Below are 19,472 nucleotides of genomic sequence, written 5' to 3' on the forward strand. Positions count from 1 at the left end.
AGATTAAAATCTTAAAATCAACATAGATTAAAATCTTAAACAATTAACTGAAATCTCCTACACTAGTCTCAATGCTTGTACAGAGAAAGCAGATCAGTTTTGGCCTGTAATCGTTCGGTGTAGGTGTATGTGTTTGTGTGTATGTGTGTATCCATTTGTAGTTCCTAACTTGTTCTCGAGGACCGGACAAGCCGGGGAACTACCATAAGCTTTCGCGCAGCTCGTTTGAAATGCGGTACGCCGACGAGTACGCCGAGGAGAGCGTCATGGATACCTTCGTGATGGCAACGAGGAGCAAAATGCCGCCGAACGCGAGCAGGCTGTGCTTCACGACCTGGTCGCCGAAGGGCAGTATCTTCAGGTAAAAGATGAACCTCGTCAGCAATGACTTCGGCAGTCCTGGCATCGTCTAAACGTTGCGGAAGTTCGTGAATTTGGATGCAAAGAAAGAACGGAAAAGAAAGAATCATGTTAATCACGACTGTCGTTGGGGTTCCCCCGGGACTTTCGTTACGATACGCTGTACGATGGTGATAAATAGTGACAGTCGGTCGGAGGCTGATGGTACGATGAAGCCGTATGCAATGGGAGCTAAGCCATGACTAAAATGAAAGGGCCCATCCGACGAGCGAACCGGCAAGCGAGCGTTTTTGAGGTGAAGTCTTCGGCGCTTTCCAAGCCCCGAGTCGCACCAGGACGACCAGCGTGCGCATTTTGTGAACGCTCGCGCCGACGTTCGCGAGATGGGTTTGAAACGAGATGAGATCGCATGCATGCATGGTGGTTAGTGTTGATGGCGGATGCTTCGACCGAAGCCTTCGATCACCATGAGTGAAGCCAAGTCGACCGAAAAGTGTGTTGTCGTCTCTGAGAGGCAGTTGCGAGACTTTAACTTACAATTTCGAACCAGAGCGTCGGCACGACGAGGTTGGAGAACTTCTCGCAGTGGGCCATACTGCTCAGATCGCCTAGCACCATGTTGATCTGAAACTTGACCGACAGCTGCAGTGGAAGCCCGGACACCTGGAAGAGCAAATAAAGGGAATCAGGCAATGCCGACAGTGAGGTCCGGGAAGGATAGAAGTTTGAAACTTACGGGATTTATCATGAAATGGCTTCGATGCAGCTTGGGGTCCGGTTGGGAACCGTTCACGTGCGTAAGCACCTTTGGATCGGCGTCCAGAAAGTGTGGATAGCTAAGGGCAATCGGAAACCCGTAGTAGCAGCTCGTCACATCGATCAGACCACGTGGCAAGCACTTACCTAAAACCGTCGGGAGAAATAAAAGTGACTGTTATAGAGACTTATACAAAAATTGTCATGCGTTAAATAATATTAGACGGATTTCAAATAATGTAAATTGAGGTGAACCTTACCCTCCCGACAGTAACATTTGTTTCGTGGATCAAACTCTCCGTTGTCGAGGGCATTTTCTTCGAAGACAAATTTGGTTGCCTTCAGACCATCCACGTCGTGGTCGGTGCCGTTTTGGATCTGAAATCATATGGTTTACCCATTATCGGCTGTTGCCAGAGATTGTTGAGTCGTCTCCCTACTCACAAGGATTTGTGCTCGGCACATGCTTTTCCGGAAGAACAGCAGCTGATCGTCCGGTTCTACGAAGCTCTTGAACTTCGTGCCATCGGACGCGTTCCGGATGTTGCTGCAGTGTTTGCCGTTCCACTGGGCTAGATCCGGCGAGCCGAGGTAGGTGTCGTACAAACCGGACATGCTGGCCCCGTTTTCGCCGGTGTAGAAGGTCTCGAAGTCATCGTCAAAGTCGTACATCTGTCGAGGGGAATCGGGCAAAATGTTATTGCTTGGAACATCGCTGGTAAACCCTGAAGATCTCACTTACCCGATCGATGAGGCCCACTTTATCGAACGAGATCCAGTTGGGAAGGAACGTGTAACCGAGCGTGGTCAGTGTGGTCGGGTAGCCGTACATGAACTCCCGTGCCGTCTGCCGTTCGAGCGGTTGGATGCTGGTCTGTCGTATGAGCAAGTTGATGGGCCACCGCATTAAGTATCCCTGTTTTGAGGCCACTTGCGCTATGCTCTGTAAGTTGAGTTCCACAAATTGCGTGTATTAATAATACAAAGATCCTATATACTTATTTATTTTTTCTCACACTTTTCGCTTACTACAAAATTTTGAATTTCATGTATGCGCCACAATGTATGCAACTGGTAATGCACTTGCTTGTAGACCGCACCCTAATTGGCTAAATCGTTTACGATGTGTCTGTGTTGCAAAATTGCTCAAGAATTAAATCCGAGCCTTAGTCTCGTTAACTTTGGTTAAGTTCGTTTGCCTTTTATATGCGTCTGCCAGCACTCCGGCATTCTCTATTTCGCCTTTTATGTATATCATTATAGTTCAAGCCCTCAAGATTTCGGGCGGAACATTTATATAAAAAATCAAACAATAAGCAATGAACAAATTTGGAAGTAGCAGAAATTTGCTAATTTTGTGCATCTTAAAAATCACTTGTCAATAAAATAACCCGCAAGTCTAAGGAAACTTACCAGCAGCGCAATATTTGGCATCATGAACACGTCGTCCTCCCGCAGGTTTCCCGAAAGGCCTTTCTGAAAGATCAACGGATGATGAGGGCGCGTTGACAGCGTTCCATTCTCGTTGAACGTGATGTTGTCGTGTGACATCAACTCGCTGGCACCGGAAGAAATAAAAACGGAATCATAAAACAAGAACCAGAAATCCTTACGGGCATCTGGGTCCCGCGCGTCTTGCCCTCACTTACCGGTACACGTACGGTCCCACCTCCTCGATCTGCATCTTCTCGGCCCGACCGGCCAGGAAGTCTTCCGCGTTGGTCACGTTGAAGAGGTAGATCTTGATGTAGAGATCCACCGGCGGTGTGCGCCAAAGGTTAAATATCTCCGAGCCCTCTTGGAAGATTAATTTCTGTACCGAAATAGAACCGAGAAAAAGCACGTGCGACAATCGATATAAATACAACGGAACGGGTGGGAATGTTTTGTCTTACAACACTACTTCGAACTTGTTACGAATGTTCTACATTTAAACCATCATTCCAGAAGCAACACCACTTAAACGTTGGGCCGTTTCAGATCGGTTCGTTTGGTATACTGCATCGAGCCCGATGCACTTGATTGGAAATGCAACGTAACCACATTGGTCTTTATCTTCTTGACTGCTTCTGCTCTGGTTTTTTTATTTCAAGGTTGCATTCGCAAGTGGTATTTCTACGCTGTCGCGTGGGGTTCATGAACTGCAGAAAATTGGTGCTGCGGGCACGATAGCCGCTGGGGTGGAATACTGAGTAGGACTTCGCTTTTGCATGTCGAAAAATATCGATGTTTGTGGGTGAGAATGGAATGTTTGTTGTGTCTCGGAATTAATGTACGACTTTAAACTACTACAACCACTAGGTATTATTTGTTCAGATTTTGGTTTAGATTATAAAATCTAAAAATGAGCAGCACATAAAAATATTGAGCATAATAAAAATACTACCCTAACAGCAGTTATAAGTTTTCAACTATTTTTTATATCAAAAATTTGAACAATTTTTAGAAACAAAATTGTACAACTATTCAATATTATTTGTAGTTGAATGCCTAGTGCTTAGGTAAGAATAAAACATCTTTTTATTACGGATACAAAATATCATAAATCGTGAAAGTAGAATTGAAAACATTTATCATGGATTTTTTGCAATTATTCGTCAACAATTTCAATGCAGACAATTTCTCCTTTATACCTTTATTTTGCAAGAAAACATGAGAACATCAAAGGAATATCAAATAATATTTTTGAGTTGTAATCATTTTTAGTATTTAAGAAACGTTATACTTAAAGATAACCGGGTTATTATCAAAATCGAAATTTAAAATCATGTTTTTCTGTAGCTTCTTAAAAACGATTTAAAAAGATGGTACTCACCCATTTAAAAATAAGCAAATAAGGATCCAGAATGTGAACCAGTGCGCCGCAAATGATGAACATGAAGCCAGCGGCCATAAGCATAAATGTTCCTGGAAAGAAATACGCGATCTCATATAATTAAAGTGCTTGCAAATGTGTTATTTTGTTTTTCTTTCCATGAGTAATAACAATTTTCTCGCTAATGAGTAACCTTAGCTTAGTAACATTCCTCCTAGAACACTATTTGCGTCATAACTGTTTTTTTATCGAGAAAGCAACGTGCATAAGCTGAGTACATCCTAATGCAACCCGCTAGCGATGCACTTCCGGCAAGCTAGCTACGCCGGAGAATAAATCACTATCCTCGGGACATTGATTTATTTGCTCGTATCCCGTAAGGTACAGCTATAGGCTGCATCCATCATTCTGCTCGTATTTGGCACGGTTAAGTTGGTAAAAGTAGACACCAGGGCAGGGGGGGGGCAACGAATGCAATTAGCCTGCAATTCGCCAACAGATATTGTAGTTCTATTGCTCCCCGAGGTAATTCAAAGTTCGTCACACGCCAGGTAAGTAGTTCTACAACACCACAATGGATGGATTGACGTAGTTTATCGCGGGTCAACATGTTGGCGAACTTAGGTGAAGGATCAGAAGCGGTAAGGTATATTTAATTGAATATTATCCTATCACGACGGGGGAAATTGAAGAGGCTAATGTTCGCATCGGTTCATTATCCTAGGATGATCAGAAGCAACGTGGATTCCTTCCTTTTTAATCATCAAATTATCGAACGCACGCGGATGCTCATTGAACATCCACGAGACTGCAGCATTCGGCATGTTGTCCAGGTGTGTTATTAAGGCATAAAGATATGATCGTTTAATGTTCTTTTCTCTCCAAACACGTTGCCATTTCCTGATTGGAGCCACACCTCCGCCCGGCATGTGCTTTTGCTGACCGCTCCGGGACAGGATCCGTGGGTGTGCATGAGTTGCGTATAATCCTACGCCCGAGAAACACCGATTAGCGCAGCACCCAATTAAGTCACGAGGTGGCAATTGGCCTAATGATAATAAATTAACGGCATCCGGTAGAAACAAAAGAAACGGTATAACAAAAACGACAACGAAAAAATAAAACACTACTACACTCGTCCAACCGGCGGAAGGGAAAATGGAACTTGGAAAAGGATAGTTCACCGGCAATTAAATGGCGATTGGTTACGGCTGCCGTTTCTCACGTGGTCGCCGGTGGTGAGGGCGATGAAAACGTGCAGAAAAGCTGGTTAAACACCCACCACCCCACTAACGTCGTTGGTCTAGCGTGAGTACTCGACCGTATCATCGCACATTATTGTGGCTGATTTGTGGTTTGTAGGTCTCGTCGACGTAAAAGTTCCCCACCGTCCGAGGTGGCATACCGACAACGTTATAATGCGAACATAAACGGTCCGCTACGGGAACGCACCTATCGCGTGACTTCGATCGCTTTATTAGCCGACCGCTTGAACGCATGTTTTTTTGGTCTGGGAAACAAATCGTCACTATGCAAGGCGAAGGAAAAGGTTCGATTCGAGCAAAATTCGAAACTACGATCGAGCCTTCGTTAACGCATCGGTGCATCACTATTTGGGTCGAAAAAATCGGCGTAAAGTTCAAGGTTTCCATCTACTTCGGTATTCGAAAAATTAAAACCTAGCAATCCACTTCAGGTCCCGCTTTTGGTCATCGTTAACAGAGCTGTCACTTGTTGAAGCTGGAAGAAGATAAATGTCATGACCGCGGACCGGGCACGGGTCTGCCATTTTGAGCTCCAAACCACACCCCGGTCACCGATTTGTGTGAGTGTTCAAGTACTGCGACATCCATCAAACAGGATCGCCCGAACACGTGAGCCTCATGTACGCCGGGGGAGCGATCTGTCAGGAAAATTGACATCGATGCGGGACAGGATTCATAAAATAATTACACACGGCGTGATTTATAATGAAGCCCCCTTTTTTTCTCCTTCTCACTCGCGGCCCGCTCTCGGTCCGTTGATGGCATGCTTGGTGCCAAGTTTGACCACGCGGACCATTATCGATTTGCATCCGGACGACCAATTGATGGCTGGGCTGGAAGCCCGACCCGAGATACCGGTCACCTTATCGGTATTCATAGCGAACGATGTTGTGCGACTGCTGTTTGCGCATTGTTGACGATGAGCATTTTAATTTATTTCACTCCGTTAACAACCGTTTTCGAACTCAAGGATACATCTGTAAACATGTGTTGATGGAACAACTCAATCAATTGCAATCCATCGGTTCGAGTCAATCAGATCGGTTCTCAAACCACAGGTTGATTCAACAGCACACCATTTTGCCTTTCTTCGTATCCTTGATTGCGATCCAACAACACTTCAGTTTCTTGAAAGGTTATTTTCTGTTGAAAACATGTTTTGTTTTCATCTTATTTGGTTGTGCAAAGTATATTTTCTACTAAATCAAATCTTGCCAAAAAATCCAGTTGAAATAAAAATAAAAACAACCCATTTTTAAACCAAATTTTAAACACAAATACAATCATGCATTGGTACTATCAGGCTCACCAAAACATAAACAACTTGTTTTTTGAATACTAAAAATTCAGCTGTTATATAAATAAAACAAAACAAATCAAACGTTCGATTGAACGAGGTAATTTTTTCTATATGGCATTCTCAAAAATACTATTTCGTCAAAAAATTCATTTCTTATTTCATAATTTCACCTCCAAATATGCTTTGTTTGAATTATTTGCATAGTAATGAAGTGAGTTTTTGAAACAATTTTCAACCAGAATGCTTGAAGCTTTCCCTAGTTTGTTTGAATGTGTTTCAAGATTTGTTGTATCAAAAACTATACTCAACGGAACGGTATTTTGTTTTTTTGACGGTGCATTTGTTTGCACCGATTGAAACATTTTTGAATCTTATTTGAATCTTTCGATTAATTTTTTTATTTTTTATTTTTACATAAAATTTCATTCCACAGAAAGTACATCGTGCAACGTTATGATTATTGTTTTTTCAGCAAAGTATTTGACAACCAACAGTTTTAGCGCAGCAACTATTACACCGAAAACCCATTAGGTCCAAGATATAACAGACAGAAACATACAACGAGCGGGAAAATGACTGACCTTTCAAACCACCAGTTTCGAGTACATTCCCCGTGAAATGGCAGGAAAAATCTATGCTAATCGGTTTATCATAGATACTTTGCATACCAAGTTCTCTGAGGGATATCGGACCGAGGGGCTCGATCGCTTAACGATCGCACATATGGACGCGCTCTATTGCTTTCTGAGACTCGCAGCTACTATATCGCGAGAGTCAACACTTTAACTACAGCTGTGCTTCGTAGTTGTAGGTTTAAGTTAGCTGCTAGCACGACGGTTATACCTCCTACGTTGGTCAACGGCTTAGGTCAAAGACCAGAACCAAAAGCGTTGCGGAGTCGGTTGTTCAATGTGGATGTCGATGGTTTTTTTTCGCCTCTTAACCGTTGATGGTTAAGAAGTTTTTTGCTCACCCTCGCTGGTGGTTGGCTTTACGATGGTGATTTCCAAACGCCCTCTGACAAAGGATGGTAGAAACTACCCTCCTAGCTTACCGAAGGACAACTGCTGGCCGAGGCCATGACCAAGGATGCGTCGAAGCAGATGAAAGTAGGCAACAAAGAAATCGAAAGACGAAAAAAACATCCTCAGGCCAAACTTGATTGCAGTTGGCAGTTATCGTGAATAATTATTAACACAAGAAAGAAGAGAGCAGAGTAGAGCAATCAAGGACGATAGGAAGGGAAAGCGATAAAACAATGCAAGCTGTTAAGTATAGACGTGGATTTGTTGGATTCAACCCGAATTCTATTATCACTTGCAGAATGCTTGTAACTTATCCAATTGATTTTTTTCTCAATTACAACAAATAGTAGAGCTAAATTTAATAATAATATTTTTGTTTTTGACATTTGAACACGAGTTATATAAAAATTTACATCAATACAATGATACCTAGCCACAGTTGGAGTATTCTGGACTCTGATTTAACATCAAAGCGATCAAATGTGACCTTCATTAAAGTTAAACAATTTTGTATGGGATTCCACCTAATTTTGCCATTTTCTCTATGTAAGGCAGCAAAACTAACGAGTCAAAAAAATTTACCAACTAAACTCATATAACCTACTTGTTGTAAGCTATACGTGCAATAGAATATGCTTGTTTTGTGACATTTCTAATACATTCCCTACGCTGTTTCGAAGTGTAATATAATTAAAGTCTTTTCTCGAGATTTCAGGCACTAAGGTGTACAAATACCGAATCTATTCCAATATTGAGTTGTCAACAGTTTTTGTCCAGTTTTTGTGTATAGAGAAATAACTGGTCAATCTATATGTCTGCCAGAATACATTAGGAAAAATTATTCCACTAATGTCCGATGGATAGCTTCCTTGACATCCCCGATTTAGATGTTCCAGAACCACAGGTTGTAAATGTTTCTGAATGTGTTGAATAAATGTAGCACAGTTACAATAAGTTCTCAATCCAATGATTGCACTGTGGTCAATATTTATTGCATCGTTCAACCTTTCTGGTGTTGCATTCTTGTGTCTCTACCTTACCATACTACTTAAAGGACTTGAATCATGCATCGGAAGGCTATGCGTTGTCCAACGCACAATTAATTGACGTGGTCCGCGCAGGCAGCGGGTCGAAGAGTTTGATGGCCGTGAAGCGGCAGCGCAACAATGCGCAAGATAGCAGATCAAGAAAGCGCCGCAAATGTCGCCACGCTGCGAAACAGGTACTCCTTGACCCTGACCAGTAGGAGGAGCTCCCGGTTCAGTGCGTCGGGTGGTTTTCCCTGATCTTGCGCTGGTTGCGAGGATGGTCGCAGACGCCATCATCCCAGGCCGTACGGCGATTTCACGGTTACTAGCTGAGTCATCTCGGTTCCGTGCGTCACTGAGAATGCTCATTAGCGAGGGGACGTTGATTCCTTTAGCTCCTGCGGCACAGAGTGGACCGAATTAGATACAATCACTGCACTTCAACTGGCGGAACTTATCAAGCCTGTTTAAAAATAAAAATACGCCCGTAGCACCAGCGAGATCAGGCGCAATTATCATTTGCATTATTTGCGCTGGAAGTCAATGAGCCATAAAGACGCTCCGGATCGATGGACGTCATCGGTAAACTCCGAAAGCCCTCCGCCCCTTCCTCTGATGGTCAAACAGTGTTCGACCTATGAACGTTTGATTACATATTCAATCCCGGCGAGCATCTGCCGACTCTGGCCGTCGATCCGTCTCGTACACGTTGTTTGCCAGTGGAAACCATATTGCACAATCGAGCCGAGCCCTTTCGGTGCCCCCTGGTTCCAGATGCTGCTGGATCAAACGATTCGGACGCCGGTATCTCCGGGGCAACCCATCGCTCCCCACTGCGGGGGTACCTCAATTAAGTCGTAGAACTTTCCCGAAGCGAACGACGCCACGGTAGCGCCCTCCGGCGGGGAAACAATTGCGCCAAATCGCCGTCTACGGATTGGTTGGTGTGTGTGTGTCCCTCTCTCAATGGTTGTCTCGCCCGTAACATGCCGGTCGTGATGGAGGTGCCTGGTGCCGCTACGAGGGTCCGAACGACCTCCGAGGGCGATCGCGGTGGCGGTGAACCTCGCGCTAATTAGTCAACTTTGTGTGTCGTGTGTACTGCGTGCACTTTGCACTGACTGACCGATGGTCCACCCTCGTGCGTCGTTTGCACGCGAAGGGTCCGGAGGGTGGCCGTTCCTTCGGTGTGGCAACAGGATATGCTAATGGGTGCGGTAGTGCACACTGCCTCGGTGCCCTTTCCTCGTCCGGTATTCGGTTTGATCTTTCACCGGGAAACTCTACCGCTGCCGTACAGGTTAAACGGGATTAATCATTAGACGCCACAACGCAAATGATGTCCGGTGTTCTATATTCAAGCGGTATAATAATTCCACTCCATGACGAGAAGTCAATTAGCAATAGGGAAAGGCGAGTCGATAATGGGAAGTTTCTCGATCGTCACACAACAATTTGTCGCCCGTATGGAATGTGTTTACAATCATTTATCGATGTAAGTCACCGAGAATCAAAGGTCTTCAATGTTTGTTTTTATCGGTATAACAACAATGTTTAGCTTGTAAAGTTTAAATTGTCTAGGACAATTCCACAGTTTGATAAGTTTGTTTCCCGTTTGAAACACACATAACGTTGTGATCATTCATGTTTAAAGACCCTAACTCTCTAAACATTCACTTCAGTTTGGAGTTATAAAATTTTGGATAATTAATCATTTTAATCATCTTTGAAGAAGTTTGCTGTTCCTTTTGGTATAAGATTTAAAAAAAAACCAAATTGATTCTTTGATTAACAACTATCTTTCCCATCCAAGCCACTTCAGGGATTCTGTTTATGATAATGTAAGAAAATGAAAACATTTTCAGGCAGTAAGATGAAGTCGATAAACACGCGCAAGGATCGTGTTCTCATGAAAACTCACTCGGTAAAAGGTAAAGAGTGAAGAATAGTCGGGGGCACTTAATAAATCAACCGCATCGAAAACATTCACTTTTCGCAAATCGTACGAGCCGCTTTGAAAACACTTCCCTTTGGCAGGAAAATCACTACAATAAACCGACGGCAGTCAGTTTATCCTGCGATATTACCCGACGAAATGGATCCCGTTGCAGGGGGGAAAGTGAAAACCACCCGTTTGGGCTCTACCCGCCGGGTGAGCTTGATTACAATCATTTAAGAGATCAATCATGGCAAGAACGATGTTGGCGCACCTGCAACGGTACCACCTTCAGGAGTCGCCGGTACCGAGGAGTGCACGACGTCGGTGGTCGGACGTTTGGTTTGCGATTGATTGTTCATCAAACGCTGTCCATCAAAATACTGGTCGTGCTTGGCGGGCAGGAATTTCTCGGGCCCGTGCGGCCCTGGATGGAGAATCGAATTATGGCCTACCGGGACGCCTGTCGGAAAACCGCGCGAGACTCTTAAATTAGCAACACAATCCTTCGACAATGGGCCTCCAAGATGTTGATGTGGGTGGGATGAAAGTCAACGCAAAGGAGGAGACAAGAGGAGGCTGCGGCGAAGGAGTGTGTACAGTAGTTGGCAATGGCTACTGTTTTGCAACATGATGCGAGCCTACCTTCGGTAAAACGTCTTGTCGCAGCAGGCAGGCGTATGGGCACACACACACACACACACATGCATTTAATAATCAGTTACTGTGCATTCGAGAGGCGATTCACAATAGACCAAGGGAAGGCTTAAGTCGTTATCATGCATAAATAGTGTTCGATATGGAACCGCTTTCAATCAGTTCACTTTTCAAGCATTTTTGTTGGTTTTTAGAAATATTAGCAAACTTTTGCAATTGGCTGTCTGATGTTTTAGTTTTTGCTTTGTATTTTTATTCATGCTGAACAAAACATTTATTGTTTAGGTGCATATTTTAAGAAGGTTTTATCTGAATCTACACAACGTTTTTCAGGTAATGTTAAAAATGCTCACGAACACGTAAGAAATACCGTCTATTCTACAGTTTTATGATGCAAATAAAAGTACTAGGCTAGTTATCTGCCTATTTAAAAACGGGGTTGTCTAAACATAGTACCTAGGAAAACCGAATTCTTTCGAATCAGAATTATAAATTGTTACCGTTATACGCTTCTTACGAGTTGTTACAAATCATATTTGTAGATTTATTTTGTTTTCTTTTTAAATAAGGGAACTTAATTAAGAATCAAGAGAAATAAAAATTGTTTTCAATGTAGTGTAAAGTACACTTGTGTGTGTAGTACACTTTGTTTGGAAAACCATTTAAACGAAAAATGGGAAAATGCAAAGAAATTATTATTGTGGTATTTCAGACTTATTTTGATTAATTTCCTTTTGTTTAATCGTGTAACTGACGATTTTTTTTGCTATCGATCGCCAAGTTTCAGACGAAAACTAAATTAATCAAATAATGCTACTAGCCACGTAGCTAAACCCAACATGCGGTCCAATCATGTCTATAATACAATATTCTTACATCCCAGCCACACACTCGTGCAGTTTATTTTCCTATCCGAGAGTGTCCGGTCGGGCCCGACAATTAAGATAACAGAACGCTATCATAAGTGTAATGCATACCCGCCCGTGGCTCAATCGCTGCACGCGTGGTCGCACTCCCTCCCTCCTCCCTGCACCTTGCACCCTAAAAATGCACTCTCGTCGGTCAGCATACGCGCTCGCAAAGAATGCAGTGCGTCGTGTGCGTCGAATGCGGAAATCACCTCGCCGAAGGGCGTGGAGCGTAAAGCGACGCGAAGAGTGGGTCAGGAGGGAGTTGCGGAAGCGGTGAAGAAAACTGTTCCGCTGGCCCCCGAATGCGTCGAGAACAATCGGATGCTGCGTCGGGTGGACGGTCGCGATGTGCGGAAAATTGCTTCCCGAAGCCAGTGCTGCATTTTCGGCATCCGTTAATTTCGCCCTCTCTTCTCGATGGCAAGTTCCAGATGATTGCGAGCGAAACGGAGAGTGGGAGAGCAAGAGAGACAGCCTAGGGTAGGTGCAACAGAGTGCGGAGTATATGGTCATTTGTCACGCCAGCTTCTTGAGTTGCTGGATGGCGCAACCGAGACGGTAGCCGGTTCGTCGTCGTCGTGCCGCAGATGTTTTTCATGCAGAACAACATTCACGCGAGGGCTTGGTTTAGCTTGTTCTAAGCCTTTGCGTCAACTTATCCGACTGGAAAAGTGTCCCCCCCACCGTGCACCTGTCCACCATCGACCCCCTCCCGCATTCCGCGCCCTTTTGGCACGATCCGCCAAAGCGTTCTAGAGCGCACGAAAACATACCTTTCGCATATACCTACACGGATGGATGCTGCGGTACCATTCGAGCCATTCCGGTTTCGTGTGGCCAGAGTGTGCGCGCCAGGCTTGTGCCAACCATCCCATCCTCGCCCCAAACACTTCCCCCGCCTTCCAAACGACTCGAGTGTCGGAGAGCATCGCTGGTAAATAGTGCAAAAATTTGGACAGCTACTACCTCCTTCTAGTGTTGGTTCCCCTCACGGTGGGGGGAGGGGGTGGGTTTGGAGCAACCCGCCAGAAGCGGAGCGGAGGAAACTTGAGGCGATATCGAGAAGTGATCGCGATGGGTTTATACTTGTTGCCCTTCGATGCGAGCGCATGATTTCAACATAATTCCACCTTTTTTTCTTCTTCTCCGCCTTCTGTTTCTTCACCGTGCCGGTGCGTTTCACGTACTCGCTTTCCCGCACTGCGGCACTCCTCGGGCTCCTGTGACCGATCGATGTCCCTTTCTCTCCAGTCCAGCTCGCAGCGGTGGTGCGAGAATGTGGTGAATTTTCTTAGGTCGTTTGATTTTTCTTAATCGGCAGGTGCTTTTTTTTAATCGACCCTTCATCGATCGATCGATGCCAACCCGCCGACTATGGTTCGTTGGCCCCGTTGATTGAAGAGAAGACTTTGGTCCTTCGGTTGCCAAGGATATACACACACGATTTCCACACCAACAAACACCTCCCATGGAAATACATTTCCACAGCTATGCTTAAGACTTTGGGTTTTCAGGTGTAGTCTTCAAACCCATTTGTCATGGCACGTTTTGGTTCGTTTATAAAAAGTGTATTTAAGTAGAGGGTTGCGAATTATTTCAGTTTTTTAAGCTCTGCATAACGTATAGAGATCTTCCATTTAGAGTTCTGGATTCAAACGTTAGGTTCCTTGCGACGGATAACATTTTAAATGTTGTGTCATAAAAGTAAAATCTCGAGTTCACATCTCAAAATATCAGGGAAAACATACTTTTGTTTTATTCATTGAAAAGAACTCTACAAATATTGATGCTGTGCTGCTTTTCACTCTTCATTTTCTAAAAAATATCCAACACTTACTTTGAAAACTGAACGTCCATTGTCAAATTAATGTTATTTTTTTACAAAAAAAAATTTGAAGAGAAAAATACGAAAAGAAGAAGAGAAAACCCTTAAAGACAACTTGAGAGGAATTTACAATAGAACAATTCCAACAGTTGAATTGAGTAGAACTAATTCCGATTTTCGTTGATCAGAGATCACATCGCGGTTATTCACGTTCGAACCCTTGTGTAGTACTGCAACTTCAATTGTCATATCACACATTCACACATGATAGTATTTTCTCTGCTGACAAGAATTTCACAAACGATCACAACACATAATAATACTCACGAGTTGGGTAGCGCGTATGGCGGCCATGCTTCGGTTGGTGGAAGAAGTAGTCGAGCACGGAAAACTCGCTCCGCAGTCGGCGCCGAAATGGCCCGAGGCTCTCGGACCGTCTGCGCTGCGGTGTTCCGGAGCTTCCGGCCGAGCAGCCATCGCTGCTGCTTCCGCTGCTTCCCCCGAAGCTTCCGGTGCCACAGCTTGGCCCGCCGCCGAAAATCGTCTGATACTGACCACCGAACAGACTGGAAAAGTCGCGCATTGTTTCGCTTCCTTTCAACACTGGTTGAAATATTTTATTTTCTTTCTAAAGCTTTCCACTTTTCACCAACGCTATTCTGCTGTTGAATGTTCCCACGAAACCCCCCTGGAGTCCAGAATCTTCTCTTAAACGCTACCCCCACTATGCGGTGGTTTTTGACACTTTAAATAACGTTTCTTCGTATTATCCTTTTTCGTAGAATGATAGATCGGCCATAAACCAGCCGTCGAGGGCAGGAAAGGGAAGTAACCGACACACTTCTTTAGAACACTGCCAAACTCTTCCAGCTGCACTGCAAATATTCACCAACACCGTGCAATCCCGAAAGCACCACCAGTAAAACTACCAATGGGTGAAAAGGGATAATTCCGAATTCATGGTCAATGCTTGCCGGACGACGGTAACGATCCGTCAATTCGAGGGTATTTCTTGGCGCGAATATTTTCGCTTCTTGCTTGCTTTATTCGTGAGCCCAAGAAAGAGCGATCCTTCGTCTCGTATCCCGAACACTGAACGCTGAAGCCTACGGCGATCGGAGCCTGACCGGAGTTGCTGCCGTCGTGATGAGTGCGCGGTAGTAGACTGCGAGCGCTCGTACGGGTTTCTTTGTAGTGAGCTAGCAGCGTGCGCAGGTAGCATTAAGTAACTCGACACGACGGCCTGCTAGTACCTCCCCTCCCCGGGCTCCTCACGCAATGCACCTGCCGGTCGGTGCAGTCGGTACAGTTGCAGTCGTCGAGACTGGTCGCTTCGATTCAGCGGATGGCCGGACTTCGGCTCGAACCGAAGGGACTAAACCTGCTGGCGGTGGACAGGGGGCCGGGTGCGAGGGTAGTTGCCGAAGGAAAATACCTGCGTTCCGCTGCAGGAACGGGAAGGGATGCAGGCGCGGGCCTTAATCGAGACGAACACGAGAAGAAGCCAGCCGGGGCTCCGAAAGGGACGTCCACACGAGAAATCCGAAGTGAATATAGCAAAATAGTAGGTGCTAGTGGATGTTGCTGCACTAGTATACGGCGAACTGTTTGTTTGTGGTAGTAGCGGCCGAGTTGGGTTGCAAAACCAGTTGATACTGCGAACCGTAAACAACATTTTCTGCCTAGGACACACATGCGGTTCGCAAGAAGTGCGCACTGCGTGCAGCACATGACGGACGGTGATGGCTTCCCATCGTGTGAGATGCTGCAGCGAACTGCACTCGTATTCTGCGAAACGTGAAGGCGGAGGTGGCAGCCACGTGCAGGCGACAAGCGTGACAGGCAAACTAGACATCCACGCACTGTGGTTGATAGGTGGAGGAATCTGCGGGATAGCAAGGATTACACAAGCTCCATTCGGTTTGCGGCCTGAAAATGGAATGCATACTTGTACTTCCGATGATAACAAATAATAAAGATTTTTCTGACTTGGACTAAGACTTGGAGAGAATACTATTCCTCCCCCACGACGAGTTTCAAGTAGTTGTCATGTGGAATAAATATTTATGAGTTTGACATTTTGTGCAAGCCAGCGAGGCTTATTTTTAGCAATAACACTCAACATTTATTCCTCAAAGTTCAATTTATTCCTGAATATGAGACACTGGGTTACCTATTTAAACCTTCTGAACACGAGTAGGGTTTTATAAAAAAAAACAAAATAGGACCTACCGTTTGCTAGCACTGAGAGTGTGTAAAACTTTTAACAATTTTGTGAGAAATTAAGAAAATTTCTGCAGACAAATTATTTTTGAACGACGAAAATTTTTGCATAAAATTGAAAAAGGCTATTGTTAAGAGTTAAGTTAACAGTATTTGTTATCATACTGTAATGTTTGCTTCAATAAACTTCTTATCTGAAACTATTCTTCAAGCAAAGCGTGTGGTTCAGATTTGGAAATTAAGTGAGACAGTGCTCCATAAATTAATAGACCATTAACAAATAAATAACAGATGAGCATAAACATAAGAAGAAGCCAAAATTTATTTTTTACATATGTTCAATCACTTCAAGTGCAGAAATTCTTTTTTACTTATGTCTTTCTGAGATTTGATCCACGAAACTCCTTCATACTCTCTTGCTGATGCTTTTCAATTCATAACGATGTCATCAAATAATTCAAGTTCCTTTTCAGTATGTACAAATTTTAAATTCAGTTGCAATTTAAAATGCATTATAAACTTTCATCTCGAGAGCCACTTATATCCACTCCGTGCAAGTTGTCAAAGCAACAGTGAAGTCGAAGATCGTCGAAGGCGCGTGAATCGGTAAACATCTACGCGTTGGTTCGTGCGGCCGTGCGTGAGTCGCCACCACACTCACCAACGTCGCCGCGTTCCAGTGTCAACCAGTGTCCGGCAGGGCAGCAATTACCGGCCCCGGGTGGAAGGGAAGGGCGAAAAGAACGGCAAACTGTCGATCATTCGAGCACTTCCACCAGAAGTGCGCGGGAGCAGTGCATTGCCCATTGCGCCGTTATTACGCACTCGGCCGGCGATGGCCGACCGAGGTCGTCTACTAGCAGCGCCACTACTACTGCTATGAACACCACTGTGAGGAGCAAAACGGCAAGACTCCGGTGCTGGACGCGTCTTGATGCTTGCACCGACGGGTATCACGTGCTGCAAGACGACGACACCGTACACCACGAGCGAGGGTGTTGATGGGGAAAAGGATAGCCCTGCGAAGGACCGGAGGCCAGGAATTGACCATCGCACCGAAGGAACGAACCCGCTCGAATGGCCCGCGGCTATTAGACGAAATTAATATCACACTTTCAGGGTGAACGGTGAACTAGCGGACGACGCGACTCGGACGGCAATTAGTCTGGGGTCGAGGCCGGTCCCGGCTGGACATCCGGATACTGCACCGGGACTGCTGACACCGCCTCGTACTGGATGATCCTCCTTCCGTCCTAGACCGCGCTGCTCCGCTAGTGGTGGGTGTTCTCCGTGGTGTTGTTTGTCTGGCGGGCGTCTGGTCGACTGGTCGGTCCGATTCGTCCACCCTTCGACTCCTACACCGTCACCGGATCGGTATCGAGATATCAAGCACGGACAAGACGAGCGACACCGGCACGCGGTGCAACAACCGCACTTGAATTCGTCTCGCACTCCATTGCCAGGCGAGTGCGAGCCTTTTTGTACTGCTATACGCCAGTACCTGCGACGTATGTGGGTTAGTCGTTGCTTCTTGCGGTATACTCCGGTGCGCGAGACAGTTAGAAGCGCGCGCGAGGCTCGTTAGCTAATTGCTAGAATGCACCATCGGAGGTCACCGTGCGTTTACGCAGTGTCACTTGGACGATTCGATCCTAACCGGGAACCTGCGCGATCCACCTGACTCAGGCTCTCGTTCTCTCGACCGTTGGTCCGGCGTCCCTTGGAGGATTAATCGATGCTCATTAAATCGTGCAGGTGTCGTGACGCTACCACATCAATGCCATAGTCATCGCCACAGTCATCGCTGCGCACAATCAAACCAACGCGGATTGGGTTGCAGAGAAAACATTTTATCGAAACAGGAAGGTTAGGAATCAGTAAGGTAAACGTCAAGCGTATCCTTAGGGGTTAGAGCGAGTCATAGTCGTCCGCAAATGACAAATGGAACCGCCAAAGAGCGTGGGTGATATCCACTGATACGCAAATGCAAATAATGCTTATTCATGCGCGACTTCTACCTAGCTTAGCTTCTACCGCAAACCCGATTACGAAACGCGATCTTCGCGAGGTGACTCAGGGGAATCCCGCCGGCCAGGCGATACCGGAAAAACTGTGTGCGCTTCCGTTTGGAAACCGTCAAACCGTGCGGCCGGTTGAGAATTGGAAAAGTAACCCCTCCATTACTCAGAAGTCGGTGTGAACGCGCCTTTCCCGAGCACTGCACTTCACAATGCGCCAGTACTTTTCCATCTCGCGCGACGAATGACGCGTTCATCTCCGGCGGACGACAGCGCAGCTTAAATGCGGAATCTAGAGCTGACTGTCGTACGTTCTGGGTTTCCCATCATGATTGCATTTGTTTTCTTGTTTACGGAAAACTTCAGCAGACGATGATGATGATGATGTTGGGTTCCACCTCTTGCCTCATAGGATTGGGAATGCCGGAGAGTGGTTTTATTTATTTATTATTTTATATTTATTATTTATATTATAATATATTTTTTTATTATTTCATTCTTCGAAAATATAGTAATCATTTTCACTAGATACTTTTCAGAGGTTGGAGGCCTAAAGTCCTATACCATTCTTGAGCAAATTTAACTGGTTTTCCTCCTTTGAAGAGCTGTTTGTAGTATTTTAAACAAGCTTATCAAACTCATTAGTGAAAATAGCTCTTTGATCATGAGTTTATCTAACAATCAAACTATTTGATTCCGTCTATCTCGTGAAATTAGTTACCACATTTCAACCATTATCTAAAATAAAGCAACACTTGATAAATAACAATCGTAAGAAAAACATCTTGTTTCACGTAAAACGATTTAATCCTGCATCTCAAAGAAACCAAGTACCTCTCAAAAATTAATTTTGATACAAGCTATAGCGTTTAGTAATGAAATTAAATAGAAAGATTAAATCTCTATTAAATAATAGCACTTTATCAATCAAAAAAAGGGTCTTTAAAATGTTCAAAAGCATTATTTTCTACGTTTTGTCGTTCTATTGTAACATAAGTTGACAAAACAAACATATTGATTTGTTTACAACCTTATCAGTTTGAATTCTCACCAGTTCGTCACATTGAAACAATTAAATATTTTAACTTTAATTTTTTTCTTCTTTTGTCTATTAGATTTATTTTATTTATCTGTTATAAATTGGTTTTCTTTACAAATGGAAGTACGAACCGTCATAATTCATATCAAATAAGCGAATTTCAGAATGATTTGATTTAATTTTACTGCTGGTAGTGACAGAAGAAGCACAACTAACACAAAACGAAATGTATCACTAAACTTATCATAAAAAGTAATACAAAATAGGATACTAAAGAATCAGTTCAAATAAAAACATCAACTGCACCCTCAATT

At 44.5% G+C, this 19,472-nt stretch overlaps 1 protein-coding gene across 1 annotated transcript; it reads right to left on the minus strand.

Annotated features, from left to right (window-relative positions):
- Positions 1-199: 199 nt before the first annotated feature.
- Positions 200-14,461, minus strand: LOC131258868 (scavenger receptor class B member 1). Its single transcript, XM_058260258.1, has 10 exons — positions 14,206-14,461; positions 3,932-4,023; positions 2,766-2,929; positions 2,530-2,674; positions 1,859-2,059; positions 1,561-1,788; positions 1,377-1,494; positions 1,097-1,263; positions 898-1,023; positions 200-409 (listed from the first exon to the last, which is right to left on the minus strand). Exons 1-10 carry the CDS (start codon positions 14,459-14,461, stop codon positions 200-202), a joined length of 1,707 nt encoding a protein of 568 aa, XP_058116241.1.
- Positions 14,462-19,472: the final 5,011 nt, after the last annotated feature.

The sequence above is a fragment of the Anopheles coustani genome, chromosome 3 (genome assembly GCF_943734705.1).
Source record: "Anopheles coustani chromosome 3, idAnoCousDA_361_x.2, whole genome shotgun sequence".
NCBI lineage: Eukaryota > Metazoa > Arthropoda > Insecta > Diptera > Culicidae > Anopheles > Anopheles coustani.